Source organism: Sinocyclocheilus anshuiensis, unplaced genomic scaffold (assembly GCF_001515605.1).
Source record: "Sinocyclocheilus anshuiensis isolate Anshui unplaced genomic scaffold, SAMN03320099.WGS_v1.1 scaffold29, whole genome shotgun sequence".
NCBI classification, from domain to species: Eukaryota; Metazoa; Chordata; class Actinopteri; order Cypriniformes; family Cyprinidae; genus Sinocyclocheilus; species Sinocyclocheilus anshuiensis.
The window spans coordinates 801,976-823,224 of NW_015539835.1; the positions used below are offsets into that span (position 1 = coordinate 801,976).

Below are 21,249 nucleotides of genomic sequence, written 5' to 3' on the forward strand. Positions count from 1 at the left end.
TTTCCGTACCCACTGTATATATATATATATATATATATATATATACACACACTATTAATTACAAAATATATTCAGAGACACAATTATTTAAGCAAAATACCATCAAATGTGAAGTGTCAAGTGTTTTTTTTTAATAGTACATTTATTACTAATAGTACATTTAACAGTATTTTACTATAAAAGTACATGAATTGTTACTAAATAAAAGGTTAGCCCTATTATAGTTTTTTCCTCTATATGGTAAGGTAACTTACCAATTAACAGGTTTTTATTAAAGGATTTTTGCATTCTTTTTCAGTTAAAATTACAAATAATTCTTACAGTGATGCTCGCCTTAGCAAATACCACTAAAAATTGCTGGATGCACAAATGAAAATGATTTGTGGGGTGTTCCTGGCTTTTAAGAGGATGGATCGAAGGACAGAGGTGTACTCTTCCTCGCTGCATGGCACCATATTGATGCACACGTGCATAACATCTGCATATGTGTGTGTATGTTTTCCTTTTCTGCATATGTGTGTGTATGTTATAAGCATTATTTTTTGTCTTTCAGTACTGCTTCTGCCAGCTCAGGGGCCAGACTCCCAGTTAGCAGATATTTCCTTAAGTGTTAGACCAAAGCCGGCCCCAGTCTGCCTCTAAGCCCCCAAATCCTCAGCTCTTTCAGCGTAGCATAGACAAATGCATGCCAAGTAGTCCTGCTGTCTCCTGGATGTCCTCCAAAACAAATACATAAAAAGGCAAGGAAAATGTTCAGCGGTATTATAGAATGTATAAGGATCTGCCTGAGTCTGGCTGATACAAAGCCCATGAAAACTGGTTGAGAACATTTTGTTTCAAAAGTGTCTATGATGAGGTTCTGAAATGTGCTTGCGTTTTTTTGAGATTTGTTGGTGTTTGCACTTGGACGTTTTGTTAGTCATTCCAAAATCATTTGTTTTGTGCACTGCACAAAAGATGCTCAGTGGTGCTTTCTTTATTAGAAATTGTCAAATATCAAATGACATTAATTCACTCCATCATCTCAGACCTGTCTGAATTTGATATGCCGTGAGTTGGATTTTTAAAAAGGACTGTATAATTCCTTTAATTGCAGTCTTTTTAACAGTGAAACATGCACACTCTGGTCTATTGTTTGTGCTTTAGGTGTGCGTTTGGAACTTGTGTAGTTGAAACATTTGAGTGAGCTAATGCCCACTCTTTCATACACAAACACAGCTTGGCACTGTCTCCTATTCAGCAATTTGACATTTGGTTTTAATCTACTTTCATTCATTTGAGAGGTAAAGAATTAACCTTCTGCCATTATGAAAAATAGCATTTATTTATGATTCAGAAACCAATTAATCAGGAAAGCATCATTATTATTATTGCTTATTCTAAGGGATAGGCATTTGAACAATTATAAGACTGGACAGTTGGATTTGAGTTTGCCATGTACCTCCTACTTCATTTTTGCTGCAGACATACCTCAAATTTTGCAGCTTGATTTAGAATTCATCAGAATGAATGAATTAGATTTAATTAGAATTAATTTAGAATTAATTAGAATGAGGGATTTTTCGACATGAGCCAGTAAATAAGTACCAAGCAACCACCCAAAACAACCTAGCAACAGTATAGTAACATGCTAAAAACCACTCAGAGCAACGTTCAGAATCCATATGATTGTGTTTGAGGAACAGATCCAAATTCAATTCTTTATTCACCTATCTTCATTTACAAACTCAGTAGCAACCACAACCACGAAATCTCGCACTTGTTCAAATTCAAAATTTGGTACCTTAAAGGTTTTACATCGGCGATGTCAAATACTCTGCGGTTCTCATGCGCCTCATCACTGATTGTGGCATGTCATGTTTCAGGTGATGCTTTTGAAAGCCTTCATGATTTTTAGTGATTAGCAACGAAAAGAGATGCTGCTAGTGCACCCATATTGTACATTTCAGCATCTACCCAAGCATACAAAAAAAGTATGTTTTCGTTCCTGTAAAAGTTACATACAAATATGTACGTATAAAAAATGAGACCAAGCTGGACATAAGTACAATAGCCTCTGTCTGTTACCCACATCTAAACCAAAAGAAAGGGAAAAGGTGCATGTGCACAAAATTAACTGTAGTGTTCATGTGGGCAATAAGAGTTTGAATGCTGCTTGCAAAATTTTCTGATCCCACTTCTTCGTCACTTTCTGTCTCATTGCTGAGTGTCTAACCAATAAAGAGGCAAAAAGGCCACAAAAAAGGAAGGAGAAAGGGTTTGTGATGACACTTCACAGCCTAGGGAGGGTCATTATCTCATCAATGTATGTGAGTTGTGAGGAATGTGAGTTCACAAACTGAACAAGCTCAAACAACAACAACCAAAAGCATGAATTAATCTGACCTCAGGGTCATAGCAACTAAACTCATTGAGGAATAATGGGAGAGAGACATTCTGATGTCTCTGGACGTAAACCACTGCTATTTTGAGATGTCTTTGCAATTCATTTTACAGGGCTTTTTTACGATACACTTTAAGACTGTCAGCACATCAAACAGGATTAGACTGTGAAATGCTGTATTACTGAAAAAGTAAATTATCATCCCCCTACTAACACATCTAAAACGGTTTATGCATCTATACATATAAAGTCTATATAAGACCATTGTATAAAAACCAACCACTTGAGGCTGTTACAGTGATTTTACCTCAGGTTATTACACACAATGTGGTGTGCGTTAGTGATTTTGCAGTGACCATTTATGAAACACTACAACAGCAATATACTAAGACACTTTTCAATTATGTTCAATAAACAGGCAAATATATAAATAATAATAAAATTTGGCCGATTAACATGAATGTGCAGGTGGGAAGGGTGCATTCGTTAGCACAACTAACCATTCAAACTGAATGGTCGCATTAACAGGTGTTTTATCTGTCACAGATACATCCACTACATTCCCTGCCACAGCTTGAATTATTATAACAATTTTTAAAAGCTTATTTCAGAAGGGATTCGTTACCTTAGCATTACTGAAGTTAAATCCAGTTCAAAAGGTCGTACATGGCACCGGCTCTCTTTTTACTTGCAATATGTTAATAAATGCATCATACAAGTGAGTACAAGACATGGCTAATCAGGATCTGCGAGCAGTCAATCAAGCTAATAGTAACACGGCAACTGCAAGCAATTAGCCATAAAAGTGTTCTAAATGTTCACACACACTATAACAGGGTAGTTAAATGTCAGAACAATCTAGGTATGTTGAACTGTTCCCAAAGGCTACTAAGCGATAAGGTAAAAATTATCAGATAAAAGTCACGTGCTGATGGTATCGATTTTGGTGACGTACTTACTTTTGTAAACATAGGCTACAGCACTGATAAATCCAAACATGACAGAGTGAGGTTTTGATAAGTGCAGAAATCTGGAGAAATTACTCAGTATAGTAACAGAATAAAATTAAAGTGACTGTACATCACTGCGATACAACCTTCCTTCATATTTATCTGTTGATGTTGAGGGAGCATATTCTTTATTGAACACTGTCAAAGACATGGCAGTAAATCACAATTAACGTCTTTGTGAAAAGCTGTAAGCAGCATAGGGCTTTCCTTTGCTTTTTGCTTTGCATGTTCAAAGGAGACACTGGGAAACAGCAACTAAAGTCATTGATCTGACTTATTTAGACTAAAGAATGAATACTTACCCAAACTCACATAAATACTACACTTTTGTTGAAGACGTCACTTGGCATAACATGTATCTGAAAGCATTCTTCTTATGATTGGATTCGTAACATTATAATGACTAAAACTTAAGACAGCCATTTATGTTGTGCAAACCTAGTTCATAAGTTAGGAGGAATTCCAAATCATGAATCATTCAGACATTTTAAAACAACTAAGCTGCAAGTTCATGAGTAGTCTGAGGTTGTGTTTAGGTCAGTGCTGGTCAGGCTGCGTTCAGAACGCATTTGTTCATTTCCTACCTTTGATATTTCATGAAAAATTACTTAACTGTGGCAAATACAATGTAATCAGTCAATTATTTAAGGCACCAGAAATACTAAACGGGAATCAGTGAGACCATCTAACCAGTAAATGCGGTCTGACTGTACTGAATGGGCTGCATCTTGCCTGCCAGCTGCAGCTGTTTTCAGCCTCTAACCAGACAAAACTTCTATTGATTTTATGTGCCATTGAAATCAAAAGAGCTGCACTGCAGAGATAATAACGTTATCAGTATGAAATATGCTTTGTCAGTGTCTGGGTTGTATCCTAAATATGTCCTTAGTTCAACAAGTTTTATTTAACAAACATTTGTCATCACAGAAAGGAGGCACATGCAACACTGGTGCCCCCTCAAAAATGCAATGCATGATGCCCCATTCAGCTTATCAGGAATAATGGCCTAATTACTTTCAAGTGAAAAATATCTGAGCAATTTTCACCTGACAAAACATAATTATTTGGTACAGCTCTATGGTTAAAGAAACATTGTCCTGAGGCTGGGAACAAAAACTTTAATTACATCTGATAACCAGGAGGGGTGAGAATTAATTTTCCTTGCCTAAATTATTTTAAATGAGTTTTAGAAGACCATCCAACTTTTTATGGGTGTATATATTTAACAAGAGAAAAGAGAAAACAATAGTGAAAATGTGTCTAAATGTGAAAATCTGTTTATTTGTCGCAACACTCCTTTATTACAGAGCATTTCGTCCTCTGTCCGAGAGCACTCTAATCTAAAATATTTGTTGTTTAAAAGAAAAAAACAAAATTTACTTGAGTTATTCAACGGTGATGTCATTTTAGAGTAATAGCATTTGGTCTTTCTCAACATGTGGATATAAACATAATCTAAGAAATCTGGACTTAATGCATAATATCCTTCAGTATTGTTATACAATCAGAGTTGATGCATTACAACTCATTGACCAGCTGTGTGCTCTCTTATTTACTATCAAATATTTTTATAAATTAAATTGAAGTGCATTAATATATTGTGATGTTTAGTATATTGTGCTGTGTGAATCGTCAGGGAATTAAACAAAATATAAGGCACTAATATCCTGAGTGGAGACACAAAGGCATCCTCAGTGACATCAGTGATAATGTGTTCTCCTCATTCCATGCGTTATTGCAGTCCTGCCACAGTAATTGTGTTTGACAGCTCAAGGGGTTATTAGAATGTCAAGCACAGTAACAAAGCAAGGAATCAAGCCACGCTCTTGAAAATAACGGATTTCAAGGGTTCTCTGCAGCCCCGTAAGTTCAACAAAGAACCCTCTTCTTATCAAGAATCATTTGCTTGAATTAAAGTAAAAGAACACTGGCGTATTGGTTTCTAGGGTCTTTGAAACAACAGTTCATTTGTGGTTTTGTAAGGAACTAAAAAAATAAAAAACATTCTTAAGTAATTCTATTGCCTAAGGAATCTTTTTTTTTTTTCTGCTTAACTGTATCTTTTGAATTCTGCCTACAAATTTTCAATGCGTTTCAGTTAAAGAAATTTTAAAGAACTGTAAAAGAGAAGTGTTTGGTGGGTAACTGTACACAAGGTGTACATAGATGTTGACTACATTGCTTTATTAACTGTGAATAGGGTGCGTGCCCTCCTGTTTTGGTGGTGCTGTAAATAACTCGCACAGGGCACCACAGGGCCAAAAATACAGCCCGGGGGAACACAGGTGGTGTCAGTCCTAAACCAAAGCTATCGATGCCTCATTGTAGTCTTCAGATTTTAGATGTATTGGATCAAGAATATCAATGTGGTTGCCGTGGAGGGATATGCTTTATGCAATAACACAAACACGCTTTATTGATTAAAGAAGGTAAACCCTGTGTGTGTGTGTGTGTGTGTGTGTGTGTGTGTGTGTGTTGTGGTATTTTGATATATGGTATTTTCCAATATGGTAGTACTATTTATTTTAAGTATGATGTGATGTACTAATGTACAATAGCATATGGTATGAATATGCAAATAAACTGAATCTAAACGTATATTTTTATCTTTATAACAGAAGGTTTAGAGATCATTTCTATATGAACAACGCCTTATTGTAGAATTCAGAATTTTACACTATAAAATATATTGTCATGTAACATAAAAAAAGGGTGTTTAATGCGGTAACTTCTAAATTAATCTTATGTGAAAGTCATTTCCTAACTGTCCATTTAGGTAGAAATTATTGTGTTTTGTACATAAAACAAATCTTTGTGTATCGTGTTTATGAATGAACATTTCAGTGGGGTACCATGGGACAGTATACAGATGGAAATGTTCCCTGTATTCTTGTACCATGGTATTTCAAAGAAAATCATCAATGATTTTTTTTTTTTTTGACTTGGCCATTGTGTAATTTAAAACGCATTTGATTGGAGTGGAGTAAAAGAAAAAGAACCATTGTATGGTAGTGATTTGAAAGTGTACTGTGTTAGTACCATGGTAATCTTTTAAGCAAATTGGAGTAACATGTAAACACCCTGGTATATGAATTCAGTACCTTTACATCAAAGGACGATGGTCCTTTTTATTTGATTTCATTATTATTTATTATTATTATTATTTGTGACCCTGGGCCACAAAACCAGTCATAAGTAGCATGGGCATATTTGTAGCAATAGCCAAAAATATATTGTATGGGTCAAAATGATCGACTTTTCTTTTATGCCAAAAATCTTTAGAATATTAAGTAAAGATCATGTTTCATGAAGATATTTTGTAAATTTCCTACCGTAAATATATCAAAAATGTATTATCATTAGTAATATGCATTGCTAAGGATTCATTTGGAAAACCTTAAAGGCGATTTTCTCAATATTTAGATTTTTTTTGCACCCTCAGATTCCAGATTTTCAAATTAGTTGTATCAACCCTTATGACTGGTTTTGTGGTCCAGGAACACATTTATTTATTTCGTTTTAGTGGTTTAAAAAAATAGTAGCTAGAATCATCCAATCTTTTTTGAACTGAATCTAAACTTACTTCTCCCGTTGTCCTTTATAAATGTGATGATGTCTTTATAATTGAAAGTCTGTGGATCTTCATAAGGGAAAGCCACCACGGTGATGTTTTCCTCTCGCAGAATCATGTAAATGCCCTCGGAGAGGAAATAATGAGGCCGGTCGTCTTGTTTGAGGTCGTGGAAGATCATCAGCGCGCGACTGCTCCAGTTGAAATGCGCATGCAGATAACTGACAAAGTCTCCGAGTTTCGTGGTGGTCGGGCCCGTCCTGACAATAGTTTTAAACTCGTCCGACTTTTCAAACCCATACGCTGGTCCTCCCGCGGTTATCAGGGGAAGTTTCCAGTGGGACGCGAACCGTCCGACGGACGCGACGGAGTACGTGCAGCCGGGTCCGATGAACGCATCTGGTTTGTTGTAAAGTTTTGTGTCCACGGCGATAATCTGTGCCTCGTTTTCCGAGCAAGAACCAGAGGAATCCTCTGTGCTGAAGTTAAGGAGGTTGATGGTGTGTCCCCTTAAAAGACCGCTCTTGTGAATTTTCTCTTGCGCCATACGGATCGCGGGGAGGACGCGCGGCGATGCCCACGAATACTTCAGATTGTCGGGCAGCATCACCGCTACGGTTATATTCCCCTTTTCTGGTCTGCATCCCGGTATGAGTACGTATATAAGCAGCACAATGAAAAAACTATATCCCATCCTAAATCCCGATCCCATCTTAAGTTGACAAACAAATCCTAGTGTGAGCGCGCAAGGTAATATGATTTATTCTTCTCAGATCAAATAGTACAATCCATTCGTGACGCCTTTCTTGCTGGTAGCCCAACTAAATTGCTTGACAGAGCCTCCTGGTGCTTAATTAGATGGACTTCTCGAGTGCGACTCCTCGGTGAGACTGTGTGGACATCCAGATGAGCGCAACTTCACCGCGCGCGGCCCTCGCACTGCCCCAACACGTCACGACAGCTACTAACAGACAGATACTCTAGTTAACGGCTCCCTCTGTCTGCAGGTCAAATAATCTCCTTCAGGTGAATTTCAGGGGTTTTATCACCGTAAGAACTTTCCCCCAAGCTATGTAGCGTAGCCTGTTACCAATTAAACAAACTGCAAAACTGCAACTGTATATCACTGTACAGAACGTTATCTAGCTAATGGTTATTTTGGATTTTAATTGTATAACGCAAAACTAACGTTTTCAGAACATTCCTGGGATAAAGTGCTGTTTGATGGGTAGTGGTTGTACATTATATAGGAAAATTATATGAAAGTCTGAGACACAAAATGTGCTACAGTACAACACTACCTGCCTTTACTATTATATTGTATTTAATTGGCACAGATTTATACTCTGCATTTTGTACAGTACAGGTATTGTGTATATGGCACATGCTGTTACTTGCCTATACAGTGCAGTTGTTGGGAGCACATTGGGACCATTACATTTGTGCATATGGTAATGTGACAATACATATAGTCTGATTTACATTTTAATTTCAAGTAATTTTTTTTATCAAACGGTGTAGGTAAGTAACAATTTGCAACAAAATAAAAATCAATAAAATCCCTGTCGAACAGTAAACAGTGCAATTGCAATCTTTTAAGCTGCCAATAGAGGTCAGACAAGTAAATTTGTAACTGGGGAGAACCACTACCACTACACACACACAATCCAAAATCTCAGAAATAATAAACTACATTTAAAAAAACAAACAAACAAAAAAAGATCACTAGTCCGAAGTCAACGTTCATGGAGGGATTAGACACTTCACAACTTTCATGTTTTTTAAAGCATTAAAACAGAACCTCTGTGATCCAGAATCAACAAAAACGCCACTGAGCTCCAAAGAGCTGGAAACTGCAGCATGTTTGCCATGAATCCACTTTCATCCAAGGCCAACCCAGATGCATAACCTGGTGTCAAGAGCTCTATCTTGGACACTAAGCAATGGAAAAAGCAGTGTGGTCTGATGAGTCAGCTCTCATCCTATTTCATACGTTGAGAAAGTCAGGAGAGCTTTGGTTCACATGCTGATCATCCACTATGCCTCCCCAAGAATCACCAGATTAAAATATTTGAAAGACTTATCTCCAGTTATTGGAAGCATTTGGTTGCAGTTATTGCTGCTACAGGGGCCACAACCAAATTTTGCCTTAAAGGGGGCAATTTTTTTTTGCTTCAATAAAAATAATTTTAAACTGTATGTGTTTGCTCAGATTGCCTTTATTTTATTTAGCATTTTATTTGAAGATCTTAAACTATTTATTATAAAATATACACAAAAACAGAGGAAATCAGGATGTGGCAAAAACATTTTCACAGCACTGTATTTTACATAAAAAGACAGCAAGATGAGATCACAAACGTCATTGTTTTGTTATTTTGCACAATGAACAAACCAGAATAATTTGTGCCTTTGACACAAATTATGAGGAAAAAGTTCATGATTGTTTTTATGGTCTCCACTCAATTGTTTCTGACTATTGAGTGGTCTTGGGTAGTCTGTAGACACCAGTGGACACGATAAGCTGGTGGGCTCTGACTTTCTTCTGCAGGAAAGCCTGCAGCTCATTCACATCCATCTCAGTGACCCCAGACCCGGCGGCCACAAACATTCGCAGCATGGAGTGGATCCTCTCCAAAGTCATGCTCTCCAGGTTAGTCAGCATGGCCTGAATGTAGGCCCAGAACAGCTGAGAAATAAGGGGAAAGTGTTTAGCATTGTCTTAGCATTATATGGCAAGTAAGGTCCTAAGCAGTGTTACATTACAGTGTTATGACAAGAGTTGTAAGTGTATAAATAACCTGTAATTTCTCTTCTCTCTGCTCCGACTGTGTTGCGGTGTTGGAGTCTCCCTCCTCATCACTGTCTATGAGCATGACACTTCTGTCAGATCTCTCTCTGCAAGAGCTCATCTCCTGCACAGTATATCGACCTCCGGCTTCCTCACGCAGCACACCCTGCTGCTGCCACAGCGCCAACTTCCTGCGCACCATCTCTTGCGGCACGCCCAGGATGCCACTCAGCTCTTCCAATGTCCATGTGCCTATAGAAGGAAAACAAATAGTAATGGAACTTCAGGCACACAAATAATCCAAGATTGTGTCATTCATTGGCACACTAGGTAGTGCGCATGCTCATAATGATGAAGAGTGCTGCAGGTGTATTTTTCAAGGTCAAAACCTGGAAACCAGTACAGTGAAATAAGGTCTGTGGTTAACACAATATAAAGATATTTTCATGCCTTATTCTATAACATAAAATACATCAGTAATTCCCCTTGTATTTTACTTGTTTAGCCTTTACTTGTCTTGAAAAAGGCAGTTACTAACCAGTGGCTAAATGGAACTACAAAGGTTGCCTTGTCTACCAAGTAGTCCTCTTTCACACCCTTTTTGTGTTTATAATCACTTGCAAACTATTTACTCAGACTTTCAGGGCAAATGTTTTTAAAATAAAGCCAGAAAGCGCTGTCGGAATCTTAGTGATGGTGACAATGAAGCCATACAACTGTGGTGTAGTTAGTTTATGGCCTACGTTTAGCTCTTTATTTCTGCCAACTACAATCCAACAACAATCCAAAAGCCAATGGAAAAATCCTATTGGATTTTTTGCTGAGGGAACCAGCGTGTTGCTAACTTCTGGATTTGTGTCCGGTCTGCGTCCAATCCCATTCTCATTGATTCCTCCCAAAACATTCCATGTTGCATAAAGTATTAAAGGGATAGTTCACCCAAAAATGAACATTCTGTCATTAATTACTCACCCTCATGTCGTTCCAAACCCGTAAGACCTTCGTTCATCTTCAGAACACAAATTAAGATATTTTTGATTAAATGTGAGAGCTCTCAGACCCTGCATAGACAGCAACGCAACTGTAATGTTCCCAGGTCCAGAAACGTAGTTAGGACATCGGTAAAACAGTCCATGTGACATCAGTGGCTCAACTTCAGTTTTGCGAAGCTACGAGAATACTTTAAGCGCAAAGAAAACAAAAATAACAATTTATTCAACAACTCTTCTCCCCCGAGTTACGTCTTCCACCATTTTGGAGAGTATCACAACGCATACACACGCTTTACCCTAACAACGCTGATTACGCAGATTACGTTCATGCGCGCGCTTTCTCCCCAGAACGTAAACAACGCTGATTACGTCGATTACGTTCTTGGGTACTCTCCAAAATGGCAGAAGACGTAACTCGGGGGAGAAGAATTGTTAAATAAATTGTTATTTTTGTTTTCTTTGTGCTCAAAAAGTATTCTCGTAGCTTCGCAAAACTGAAGTTGAGCCACTGATGTCACATGGACTGTTTTACCGATGTCCTTACTATGTTTCTGGACCTGGGAACATTACAGTTGCGTTGCTGTCTGTGCATGGTCTGAGAGCTCTCACATTTCATCAAAAATATCTTAATTTGTGTCCCAAAGATGAACGAAGGTCTTACGGGCTTGGAACAACATGAGGGTGAGTAATTAATGACAGAATTTTCATTTTGGGGTGAACTAACCCTTAGCAAAATCTCATAAAGGCATAAAAAGTCAAAAATAATTATAAGAATGCATTGTTGTTCACCCAAAAACAATTTTTTTTTTTTTTTAAGATTTCAGTGAATTATGACTTTCAGTCTGTTCCTCATACAAAACTACTGTATGATTTTATAAAGCTTAAAACATTTCGGATATGTCATACTACCTTTATAGTACTTTTTTGTAATTTTTGACATTTGACAGCCAGAGCTGGTTTTCACTTTATGTGGAAAAACTACAGGCATTTAGCTAAGTAAAGTTACCTTTGTGTTACATGTAAAAAAAGTAATACAGATTTGGACCAACATAAGGATGAAAAAAATGATTTTGGTGAACTAATTCTCCAGACCTTTGTCCTGGAAGTGTAAAATGATGGCAGCATGGATGGGAGTCACTGTGAGGTTTGCGATGGTTCTGTCCTCCAGCTCCACATCCAGCGTAACAGAACCCAGGTGAGGCTTCCACCTCAAAGTCCTCATGGCCTACAAAAAATGTTAAAAAAAACAAAGAAAAATATGGCTTTATGCATTTTCAACAGAACACTGGAATAAAGAAAAAACAGGTGCGTATCATCACTGACATGATTCAGAAATCTGTGTTGGGTCAGCACTTGATGTTCAACATAATATCTGGGTCATAAAACAAAACCAGTTTAGAACCACTAGACTTGGAGTACCTTGAGTTTTTCAAAGCGGTGTGTGTAGTCCTCCATGGCTTTAGAGATGACTGAAGGCAGTTCCATCTTCTCTTCCTTCAGCTGGGGCCAGAACTCAGATGAGATGATCATGGCAGACAGCGGTAATGTAGACTGCTCCTCTACAGGAAGACGACTCTCTTCCTCACGGATATTAGTGTTGATCCGCCGAGAGTCTGCTACATCCTGCAGAGAAAGACAGACACGTTCAATATAAATAGCACACATAATGGAAGTAAATCCATTCAAAGTCACATATTATAATAACAGGATGACTGATAACCAAGAGAAGTGAATTTGTGGACCGGAGCTGCGAAGAGCGCGAAGCATACCTTTAGCATCACTTCACAGTAATGCATGTGGGACTCGCCAAACCTCAGTTTCAGCAGCTCTACGTTGCGAATCTCTCTATAAACACAAACACAGAGGTACTGTATATATTAGTAACATGGTAAACAAACAGCACTTCCTATTCTCATTTGCTTTAAAGTGCCATGTCATGATTTTACATTTACATTTAGTCATTTAGCAGATGCTTTTATCCAAAGCGACTTACAAATGAGGACAATAAAAGCAGTCAAAACAAGTAGATAGAATAGAAAAAAATAGAAAGCTAGTGTTTTTTTTTGTTTTTGTTTTTTTTATTAAAAAAAAAAGATAAATATAAAGTAGACTTAAAATAGAATAGAAAGTGCTAGAGTTAGAGGGTCAAATAAAGGTGAAGAGTAATTTTAATTTGGTCTTTTTAATTTGATGATTTTAACTTTATTTTAAGGTCCAATTCTCACAATTAACTAACTATTAACTACGACTTTTGCCTCAATAAATTCCTAATTACTGCTTATTAATAGATAGCAAGAAAGTTGTTAAGTTGAGGTATTGGGTAGGATTAAGGGATATGGAATATGGTCATGCAGAATATGTGCTTTACAAGTACTAATAAACAGCCAATATGCTAGTAATATGCATGCTAATAAGCAATTAGTTAACAGTGAGAATTATTCCCTAAACTGAAGTGTTACCTTTAACTGTCCTTGATCTTTTGTAATAGATCATTATACTATGAAAACTATTAGAACTGAAAACTTCTTCCCTAGTATTCTTGCTAGGCTGAAACCAGGTTGTAAAAATGAATCTGCAATTTTCTCACAGATGAATGCATTTACATTCATGCATTTGCGAGATTTTTATCTAATGTGACTTGCAGTGCATTTATGGTATACATTTGTACATTCATACATTACATTCCTTGGGAATTTGAACACCCACATTTAAATATCAACAACAACTACTTTTATTTCGCATTTAAAGTAAATCTAATTTCCACACATTTCTTAATATTTGAAAAAAGCAGTCTATAAAAAGAGAGCTTATCAATAGTCAATTAAACTTTCATAAAAAAATGTCTTTATTAAAGCAGCACTATGTAACTTTTTCTGTGTTCAAAAGTCACCGCTGCGGAGTAACACGTACCTGCGTGAATCGCCATAGACATAAACTTAGAGAAGTAGCTCCGGTTGGAATGTTCTTCCGCGGGATGTGTGCAGTTCTGTTTATTAACCGCTAGAGCGCCAAAAGTTACATAGTGCTGCTTTAAAAGATTTCAAAATAATATTTTAATTTTAATTTTATTTGTATTTAACATTTATGTATTGTATTTCTATGTATTTGTATTTTTTTTTCTTTGTAAAGAGGCTGTTATTGAAGCTAACTATTTTGGCCTAAGTTTGTGTGTGTAAGGTGGGTTACCTGGCTGTGTTGTAGTTGAGCTGATGCAGAAGGCGGTCAGCCAGTACAGTCTTGTACTCATTAATGAAGATCTCTTTACTTCCGTAAATGCTGACCAGCAGACTGATGATGTCAGAAGAGCGCCGTTTAGAGCCGGTTTTATCTACAGAGACAATGAGAGAGAGATGAAATGTGGATTACCTGTTAGGACCCAAATTTCTGTGACTGCAGACTTTATTGACTGTATTCTGCACACATGCCAGTGGCTGGTACATTTGACAGAAATATTCCACCATAAATATCTTGAAATGAAACTGCATTTAGCATTACTTTAACATAATAATATTAATTATATTTTATAAATACTTTTATTTCTCAAAGAATCCTGAAAAAAAATGTATCACAGTTTCCACAAAAACACTAACCTGTGAGAGCATCAGTGGGATCTGGGGTCCAGTCCTCTGGATCACTCCCCTCATCTTCACTATCGTGTGTCTCCAAGGTAACAGGGTCAGCTCGAGAGAGCTCATTGGCTAAATCAGTACAACCCTCTGCGTCACCCGTCAGACTGCCCACTATCTGACGCACAGTGTCCTCACGCGTTCTGTAATTTCCAACATTACAACAAAGGATTAACTACTTCAGAAATGGAACTGGTTTACAAAAAAAGCACAACTATCTTGAGACACGCATCCCCAGTGCAGTAGACCAACCTGAGATATTTGCGAATGGGTTGGCAGGCCACTTGCAAGATCACCATAGAGGGGTCGAGCTCTCTTAGAGCTTTAATGGCAGAGATGTAAACAGTGATAATGTCAGATGTGTGGACTCCTGAAGTGGGAAAAGAAACCATGATGAATGTCAAAACATTTTCACACTTGAGTATTTAGCAACTGTGAAAATGGCCTGAATCACTGACCTGGATGCAGCAGTCGTGTTTCAAAGGCTGATTTGAGGGACGCAAGAAGCTGTTGTCTCTGATTGGTCCGTTCCAGACAGAACTTCAGATCCTCAATGGCAGGAATAGACTCTGGAAAATCTGCAACAATTAAGCAGAAAAAAATTATTTCCAATGAAACAACCAAGATGAGATTACAGGTAGTATGCTACATAAATGGAATTCTCACCTCGTATGATGCTGAAAAGCTCCTCGATCCTCATGTTTACATAGATACGGCAGAAGAACTGGTGCATGTGACAGTGCCAGCGCTGGAGGAGAGCATTGGCTGGCTGACCCGTTGTGCCATTTGTGGGTGTTGTGCCATCGTTGCCCACCTCTTCCACCTTACTAGCAAACACCCTGCTCAGCCATCCCAAAACCTGCCCCAACCACTGGAAACGCAGAGCATCCATCAATGAGACTTAAAACAATTTCTTAATTAACACTACTTTAAACAGACACTTTAAGCTTGAATATTAAAATGTAAAAACAAAAACAAATCCACCATATTCTTGAAGCCAATAAGCTAAAAAAGCTTGCTTATGTTCACAAATGAAAACCAATGACTAAGAACATTTAATCAATTTACGTTATGATTTTGGAAGCACTTTATTTTACAGTCCTGTTTTGCAGGCACATATTATGTACTTACAGTAGTTATTACAATAACTGGGTAATAACTATGTAATAGGCCTGACCCTAACCTTAAACCTTACCTTAACTTAAACTAGTTACCTTATATTACTCAGTACTTTCTTGGTTAAGTACTGTAAGAACACTTTATATGTGCATAATTTCAAATGAAGTGCAACTATGATGCTTATGACTTACTGTTTCTTAACCAATTGACAATTTTGAATAGAAAATTTCTCACTCATTTGTGTAATGAAGAAATTAAATATCATTATCTTCTTAAATCTAGACAATCCCCACCCCATATTATTTATGGTGTAATTTACATACTACTACTGCTAATACTTAGCGTTAGGGATCTGCTGAACATTCCCAAATCCCCAATTAAAAAAACAAAAACTTGTAGTATCTTTTACTCATGCATAACTTTTCAAAAGATTAAAAAGTTTATGTAATAATATAATTTATCATTAAATTAACCTGCCACACATCAGAATTTGCACATGCTGAAGTCAAGATGGCCGAGGTTTTGTGTTGACAAATGAAGCTCATTTAAAATCTACATGGATCAAGTTGTACATTTTGGACTAATAAAGGAATTTTTACAAACGTTTAAATCCTTGTGCATAATTCTAAGCATTAACATTCTAAGGCATAATTTTTTTCCCAAGATCATATAAAATTAAATAATGTTTTCTCCTATGTAATAGGATGAAAGGTGTGTACATCATTGAAGTCTGTGAGAAAAGAGCTCTCGTATTCTCCCCTGCAGCGCTGCTCCATCCTCTGCTCTATCAGCTGGTGCAGGATGCTGGTCACAGCCTCCGAGCTCACACGTTCCAACAGCTGTAGTCTGGAGCTGAAAGCACAAAAGACATTAATGAAGGCATTATATATCCTAACAATCTACCTCTCCAACAAAGTGAAATGTATATCACACGATATGCAAATTTTCTGTATGAGGCGAATAATGTAAAAATGCAGTGAGCTCAACATCTCTTGACTCATTTGATCAGACTGTGATAACATGTCATAAGAGTTTTACAAAAAAATAGAAAGAAAGAGAAAGAAAAACTGGATAAAAAGTAGGTATGTACAATATGTATTGTTTATAATAACATTGCAATTGTTGTTTTAACAATGTGCAAGCTGACATTATTGAGTATATCACTCATTTTACAAAAGAAAAAAACACACACACACACACACACACACACACACACACACACACACACACACACACACACACACACACCTTGAGAGCGTGTTTTCTCTGCGTGCTTGTAACCTATTAGAATGCAGTTGGAATGCCCCCCAAATTAAAGATACTGCAAATTGTTTTTTGCTCTATTTCAGCAACAAAAATATATTCAAACAAAGCCACAACAGAACCGCTGCGCGTCTCCAAGTGACATACTTTTCGTAATTGAATTCAGCATTTTTGAGCAAATAAGGCGAGTCAAAGGTTCAATGATGAGCCATTCATAAAGACAGTCACTTGATTCATTCCTGAATAAATCAGTCATTTAAATTAATCAGCTGAAATCCCACAAAATATTGAAATATAATATTTTTATCAATATCACACACCCTTACTTAAAGGTTCAAAATCATCTGATTTAATTCCAGAAAATTTTTATTTGGAGAGTGTTCCTCTTCAGAAAGAATCCAGATGGATATTCCATTTTAAAGGGGTCATATGATGCGATTTCAAGTTTTCCTTTCTCTTTGGAGTGTTACAAGCTATTCGTGAATAGATAAGATCCCTAAAGTTGCAAAGACTAAAGTCTCAAACCCAAAGAGATATTCTTTATAAAAGTTAAGACTGGTCCACGCCCTCCTAAAACGCCTCGTTTCATGTCTACGTCACGATTTGGGAAGATTTGCATAACAAATGTTCACGCAAAGAAAGAAGGCGTAACTTTATTGTTGCTGGGAGGACTGTTTCCTGATCCTGTGAGAGTAGACTACAATGCCGGCTGTTCTGACTCGCAGACTGTAATTATGTTTTCATATTTAAAGAATTTGACACTGATGATTCAAACGCGAGTTTTGAGCAGTGTAGAGTAGCGCTTGTTGTTTGTCATTTCTCCGATCACAAATGCAGACATGGTTTTATGTTTACGCGGCACGATGCAACGCAACGCGTAAAAAGACAGTATAAGTCATTATAATCCGTAATTATGTCCCCACTGGATGCAACAAATGCCTCGTTTATAATGGGTTTTTATTGTTTTTGTCTCGTCGCTCCGGGACACGGCATCGTAGTATGGTAAGGGGCGTAACATTTCCGTCTCACGCTTGAGGTATTCGGCCAATCACAACGCACTGGATAGCTGGCCAATCACAGCACACCTCGCTTTTCAGACCGATGAGCTTTGTAAAAATCTATGCGTTTCAGAAAGGCGGGGCATAGAGGAGAAACAATAATGTACAGTATGTGGAAAATAATGTGTTTTTTGAACCTTACCGCATAAACACATTTCATTACACCAAATACACAAAATAATGTTCTTTTTAGCAACATCATATGACCCCTTTAAGTTTGTGTTTCCTAGGGAATGAAGGAAGATTTGTCTCTCAGATGTTTTCTGTAATATCTTAATCATATTCTCTTTTATGGAATTTTGATTAATATAAACAAGACAATTATATCACACTGATAAATATCATGTAATTTTTGATACATTTTTGGTAATCAAGTGACTGTTTTGTATTTACTACTTCTTGTACGATACCTTTTTGTAGGACACGTTTGTTTAATGGATACTAGATTTGATGAATAATTCTCCTGTGGATATGTAATGACAACATTTTTTGTAAAAAGAATTTTGACTGATGTATTTGATATTCTTCCAAATGTTATTGTTATGCAGTAATAGCTGTGGATGTCTATGAATGTTAGCACACATATTAATGCTTTATTCTATTCAGTATATAGGATTTTTTAAGTTAACTTTTTGAGTCAGTTTCATTAGATGCAATATGGTAAATAATTCTCTAAAAGTAGAATTTGTCATGCTATTGTCTATTGTGACACTGATGAATATGTGCAACGAAAATGTTTTTCATTGAGCACATTGCTTCTCCTCTTATTGGACTCAGAACATCTCTTTAAAGGTGTCAAATTCAACTTACACACTGTGAATACTGCATGCTGTTACAATCTATTTTAAAAAGCTAGTAAGTAGTAAACAGCATGTCCTGTGTATTATGCAGCATGCTAGTATTCCATTCCAAACACTGACACAATTTGACTTACACAGACATACAAGACTCTTACACCACATCAACATTATGTAAGTAGTGGCTAAACAACAAAGGAAAGTGCAACATATGTAGTATTATCAGAACGGTACTTCTCTTCAACTCACAGTATGTGGCTGAGATCTTGAAGTTGCTCTAGAGCTTCCAGACACCAACACAGGTGAGGGAGGGTGGCACAGCCTGGGCACAAACTGCCTTCATCATGTTCCGCTGTGCCCTCCTCAGCCTCCACAGCTTCCCCTGCCTGCCTCATGTGTACGGAGAATGTGCGGCTGTAAAACTCCAACACACGCTCATGCAGCACAGGTGAAGGAGAGAACAGTAGAATGGCACGAATGACAGAGAAAGCTCTCTCAGTCAAACCATGGGCCCCTGAACCAGAAAAACCCCCACGGCTCTCATCCTGCCATGAGCCCAGTCTCTCAAGACCACCTTGAAAAATAAAAAAGGGAAAGTAAGATTAACACAGTAGACTCAAGAAACAATGGACAGGATGAACCTCACAAAGAAATCCAGGCCACAATTTCCCCTGAAATCAACAGTAAAAATTATAAATAAATACATTAAGACATCAGAACTTTTTAGATTTCACATTATGGAAATTGAAAATGTAAGGTAACAAAATTGAAGGGAACACAATGTCTAAATGTCTAGGAAAAACACAATGAGTTGTTTTAGCAACACTTAAAAGTTTGAAAATACAACTTCCTACAGATCTCCATTCTTTTTAAATTAATTTCACAAAAACAATCGCTCAAAGCTTGAATAGCTCTGCTCGCAAATACTACAATATGGAAATAACCTTTACTGTACCCTCTGATCACAATGCAAAAAAGTAATGTTCTTCCTCTGTATTTTTGTCTTGTTTTCCAGTTCAAATGTCTAAAGATTCATAAACCAAGATAGATTTACTTGTTTTCAATTAATCAAGTTTATGATTTATAATTTGAAGTTTTCATACCCCACTGACAGATACATATTTGTTATAGTTTTAAGCATAAACTCACTTAATTTTGTTCTGTTTCTCAGCCTTCATATCTTCATTTTGCAACTCACGTAAATGTATCTTGATTTAAGAAAGTTTCAATCTTTGTCCTGGAAAACAGGATATAAATACTGAGGAAATATTCATTTTTTTGTGGTGCATGCAACATTTAATGCCATGACTTTATGAATTTAAGACTTTGGGCTCTAATTTAAGACATTTTAAGGCCTTAATTTGTGGAAGAGTGAATTAAGACATTTTAAGACCTAAAGGGGCCAACTAGGGGGACTCTACAAACTTCTATGGGGTCCACAGGATGACTTAAAACTATTTCAGTTATTGTTATTAATTAATATTGATATTATTATATATTAATATATTTAAACAATCTATCTTTTTTTTTTTTTAAAGCACAGAATCAGGATACATAAACTGAAATCATGTTTCTTTTCCCCCCCTCAATAATAATTATAACACAACTGCAACAATAAGCAAACCTTATACATGTCTAACATCTGTTTTTCAAATACATGTACGCTATATTAGTATATTAATTAATATGTTAATAAAATGGTTGCCATCGAGTAGGGTGTGACATACCGAGGAAAGGTTGCAGCTCTTGGAGAAGGTTTCTGAAGGCTGCGAGTAAAGCCTTTGCCCTGTCCCTCTCCTGTGACTCCCCCTCAGGCTGCTTGAGCCCCGTCCAGAACTCTGGAGCAACAGAAGTAGTCAAACGCACCTGCAGAGTCTCCAGCAGCCATCCCTCCACATACTGACCCAGTCCATGTACACTCAGCAGGGCCAAGGCTTCAGAGAGAACCACATCAGTCGAAACACTTGGTGGCACAGGAGACACCTAAAGAGTCATGGTTGGGTTTCAGCTTTTGGCACTCAAAGGTACTTCAACAATGCTATAACCATGTCCAAGTACCAAGGTAACGTTACTTGTCTTGTTAATGTAGCTAACATCAGAAGCTGGATTTGGCTTAGAAGTGATATCAGCATCCGTTTTACCGCCTAGTTACATTGTGTATGTCTAACACTCACCAGTGCAGATGTCACTGTGTCCCAGGCTGCTGACAGCCCCAGCGGCATTGACTGCACCTCGTTCATTCCGGAGATGCACCGAGGCTCAGGTTGTAAACAATAGTCATATACCCTGGGTGAAAAGTATTATATTCTGTGCCGTTACCATATGTGGATATTCATTTTACTCCGTGACTGTTTAGTCCAACATCATATTACGAAAGCCATTCAAAAGATCCTCATCAGTTATTACGCCGACTAATTACGTTTTAACGCTCTTCTTCAAACGCCTGTCGCGCCCCGATGACGACACGTTGCCGGATGTTGATAATCATCTAAATGATATTAATAAAAGTAATAATAATAATACAAGAAGGAGAAGTAGTATTAGTAGTAGTAGTAATAATTATTATTTTAATAATTATAATAATAATAATAATAAATTATAAGTGTGCTTTGGCACTCTCAGATGAAGATCTTGATATT

The 21,249-nt window shown here is 37.1% G+C and overlaps 2 protein-coding genes across 2 annotated transcripts in view; both read right to left on the minus strand.

Moving 5' to 3' along the window:
• LOC107684353 (atrial natriuretic peptide receptor 2-like) overlaps positions 1–7,888 on the minus strand; it is a 52,915-nt gene extending 45,027 nt beyond the window's left edge. Inside the window, exon 1 of the mRNA XM_016480601.1 lies at positions 6,977–7,888. Within this exon, the coding sequence (XP_016336087.1) occupies positions 6,977–7,676 (700 nt within the window). The 5' untranslated portion in view covers positions 7,677–7,888. The remainder of the gene's footprint in view (positions 1–6,976) is intronic.
• A 1,381-nt stretch (positions 7,889–9,269) lies between these two features.
• Positions 9,270–21,085, minus strand: LOC107684355 (anaphase-promoting complex subunit 2-like). The gene is made up of 14 exons (XM_016480602.1): positions 20,785–21,085; positions 20,338–20,593; positions 18,860–19,184; positions 16,212–16,344; positions 15,040–15,244; positions 14,832–14,951; positions 14,626–14,743; positions 14,338–14,516; positions 13,934–14,075; positions 12,517–12,592; positions 12,167–12,370; positions 11,840–11,972; positions 9,766–10,007; positions 9,270–9,653 (listed from the first exon to the last, which is right to left on the minus strand). The coding sequence occupies exons 1-14, from the start codon at positions 20,848–20,850 to the stop codon at positions 9,441–9,443; spliced, it is 2,412 nt and encodes an 803-aa protein (XP_016336088.1). The 5' UTR covers positions 20,851–21,085; the 3' UTR covers positions 9,270–9,440.
• Positions 21,086–21,249: the final 164 nt, after the last annotated feature.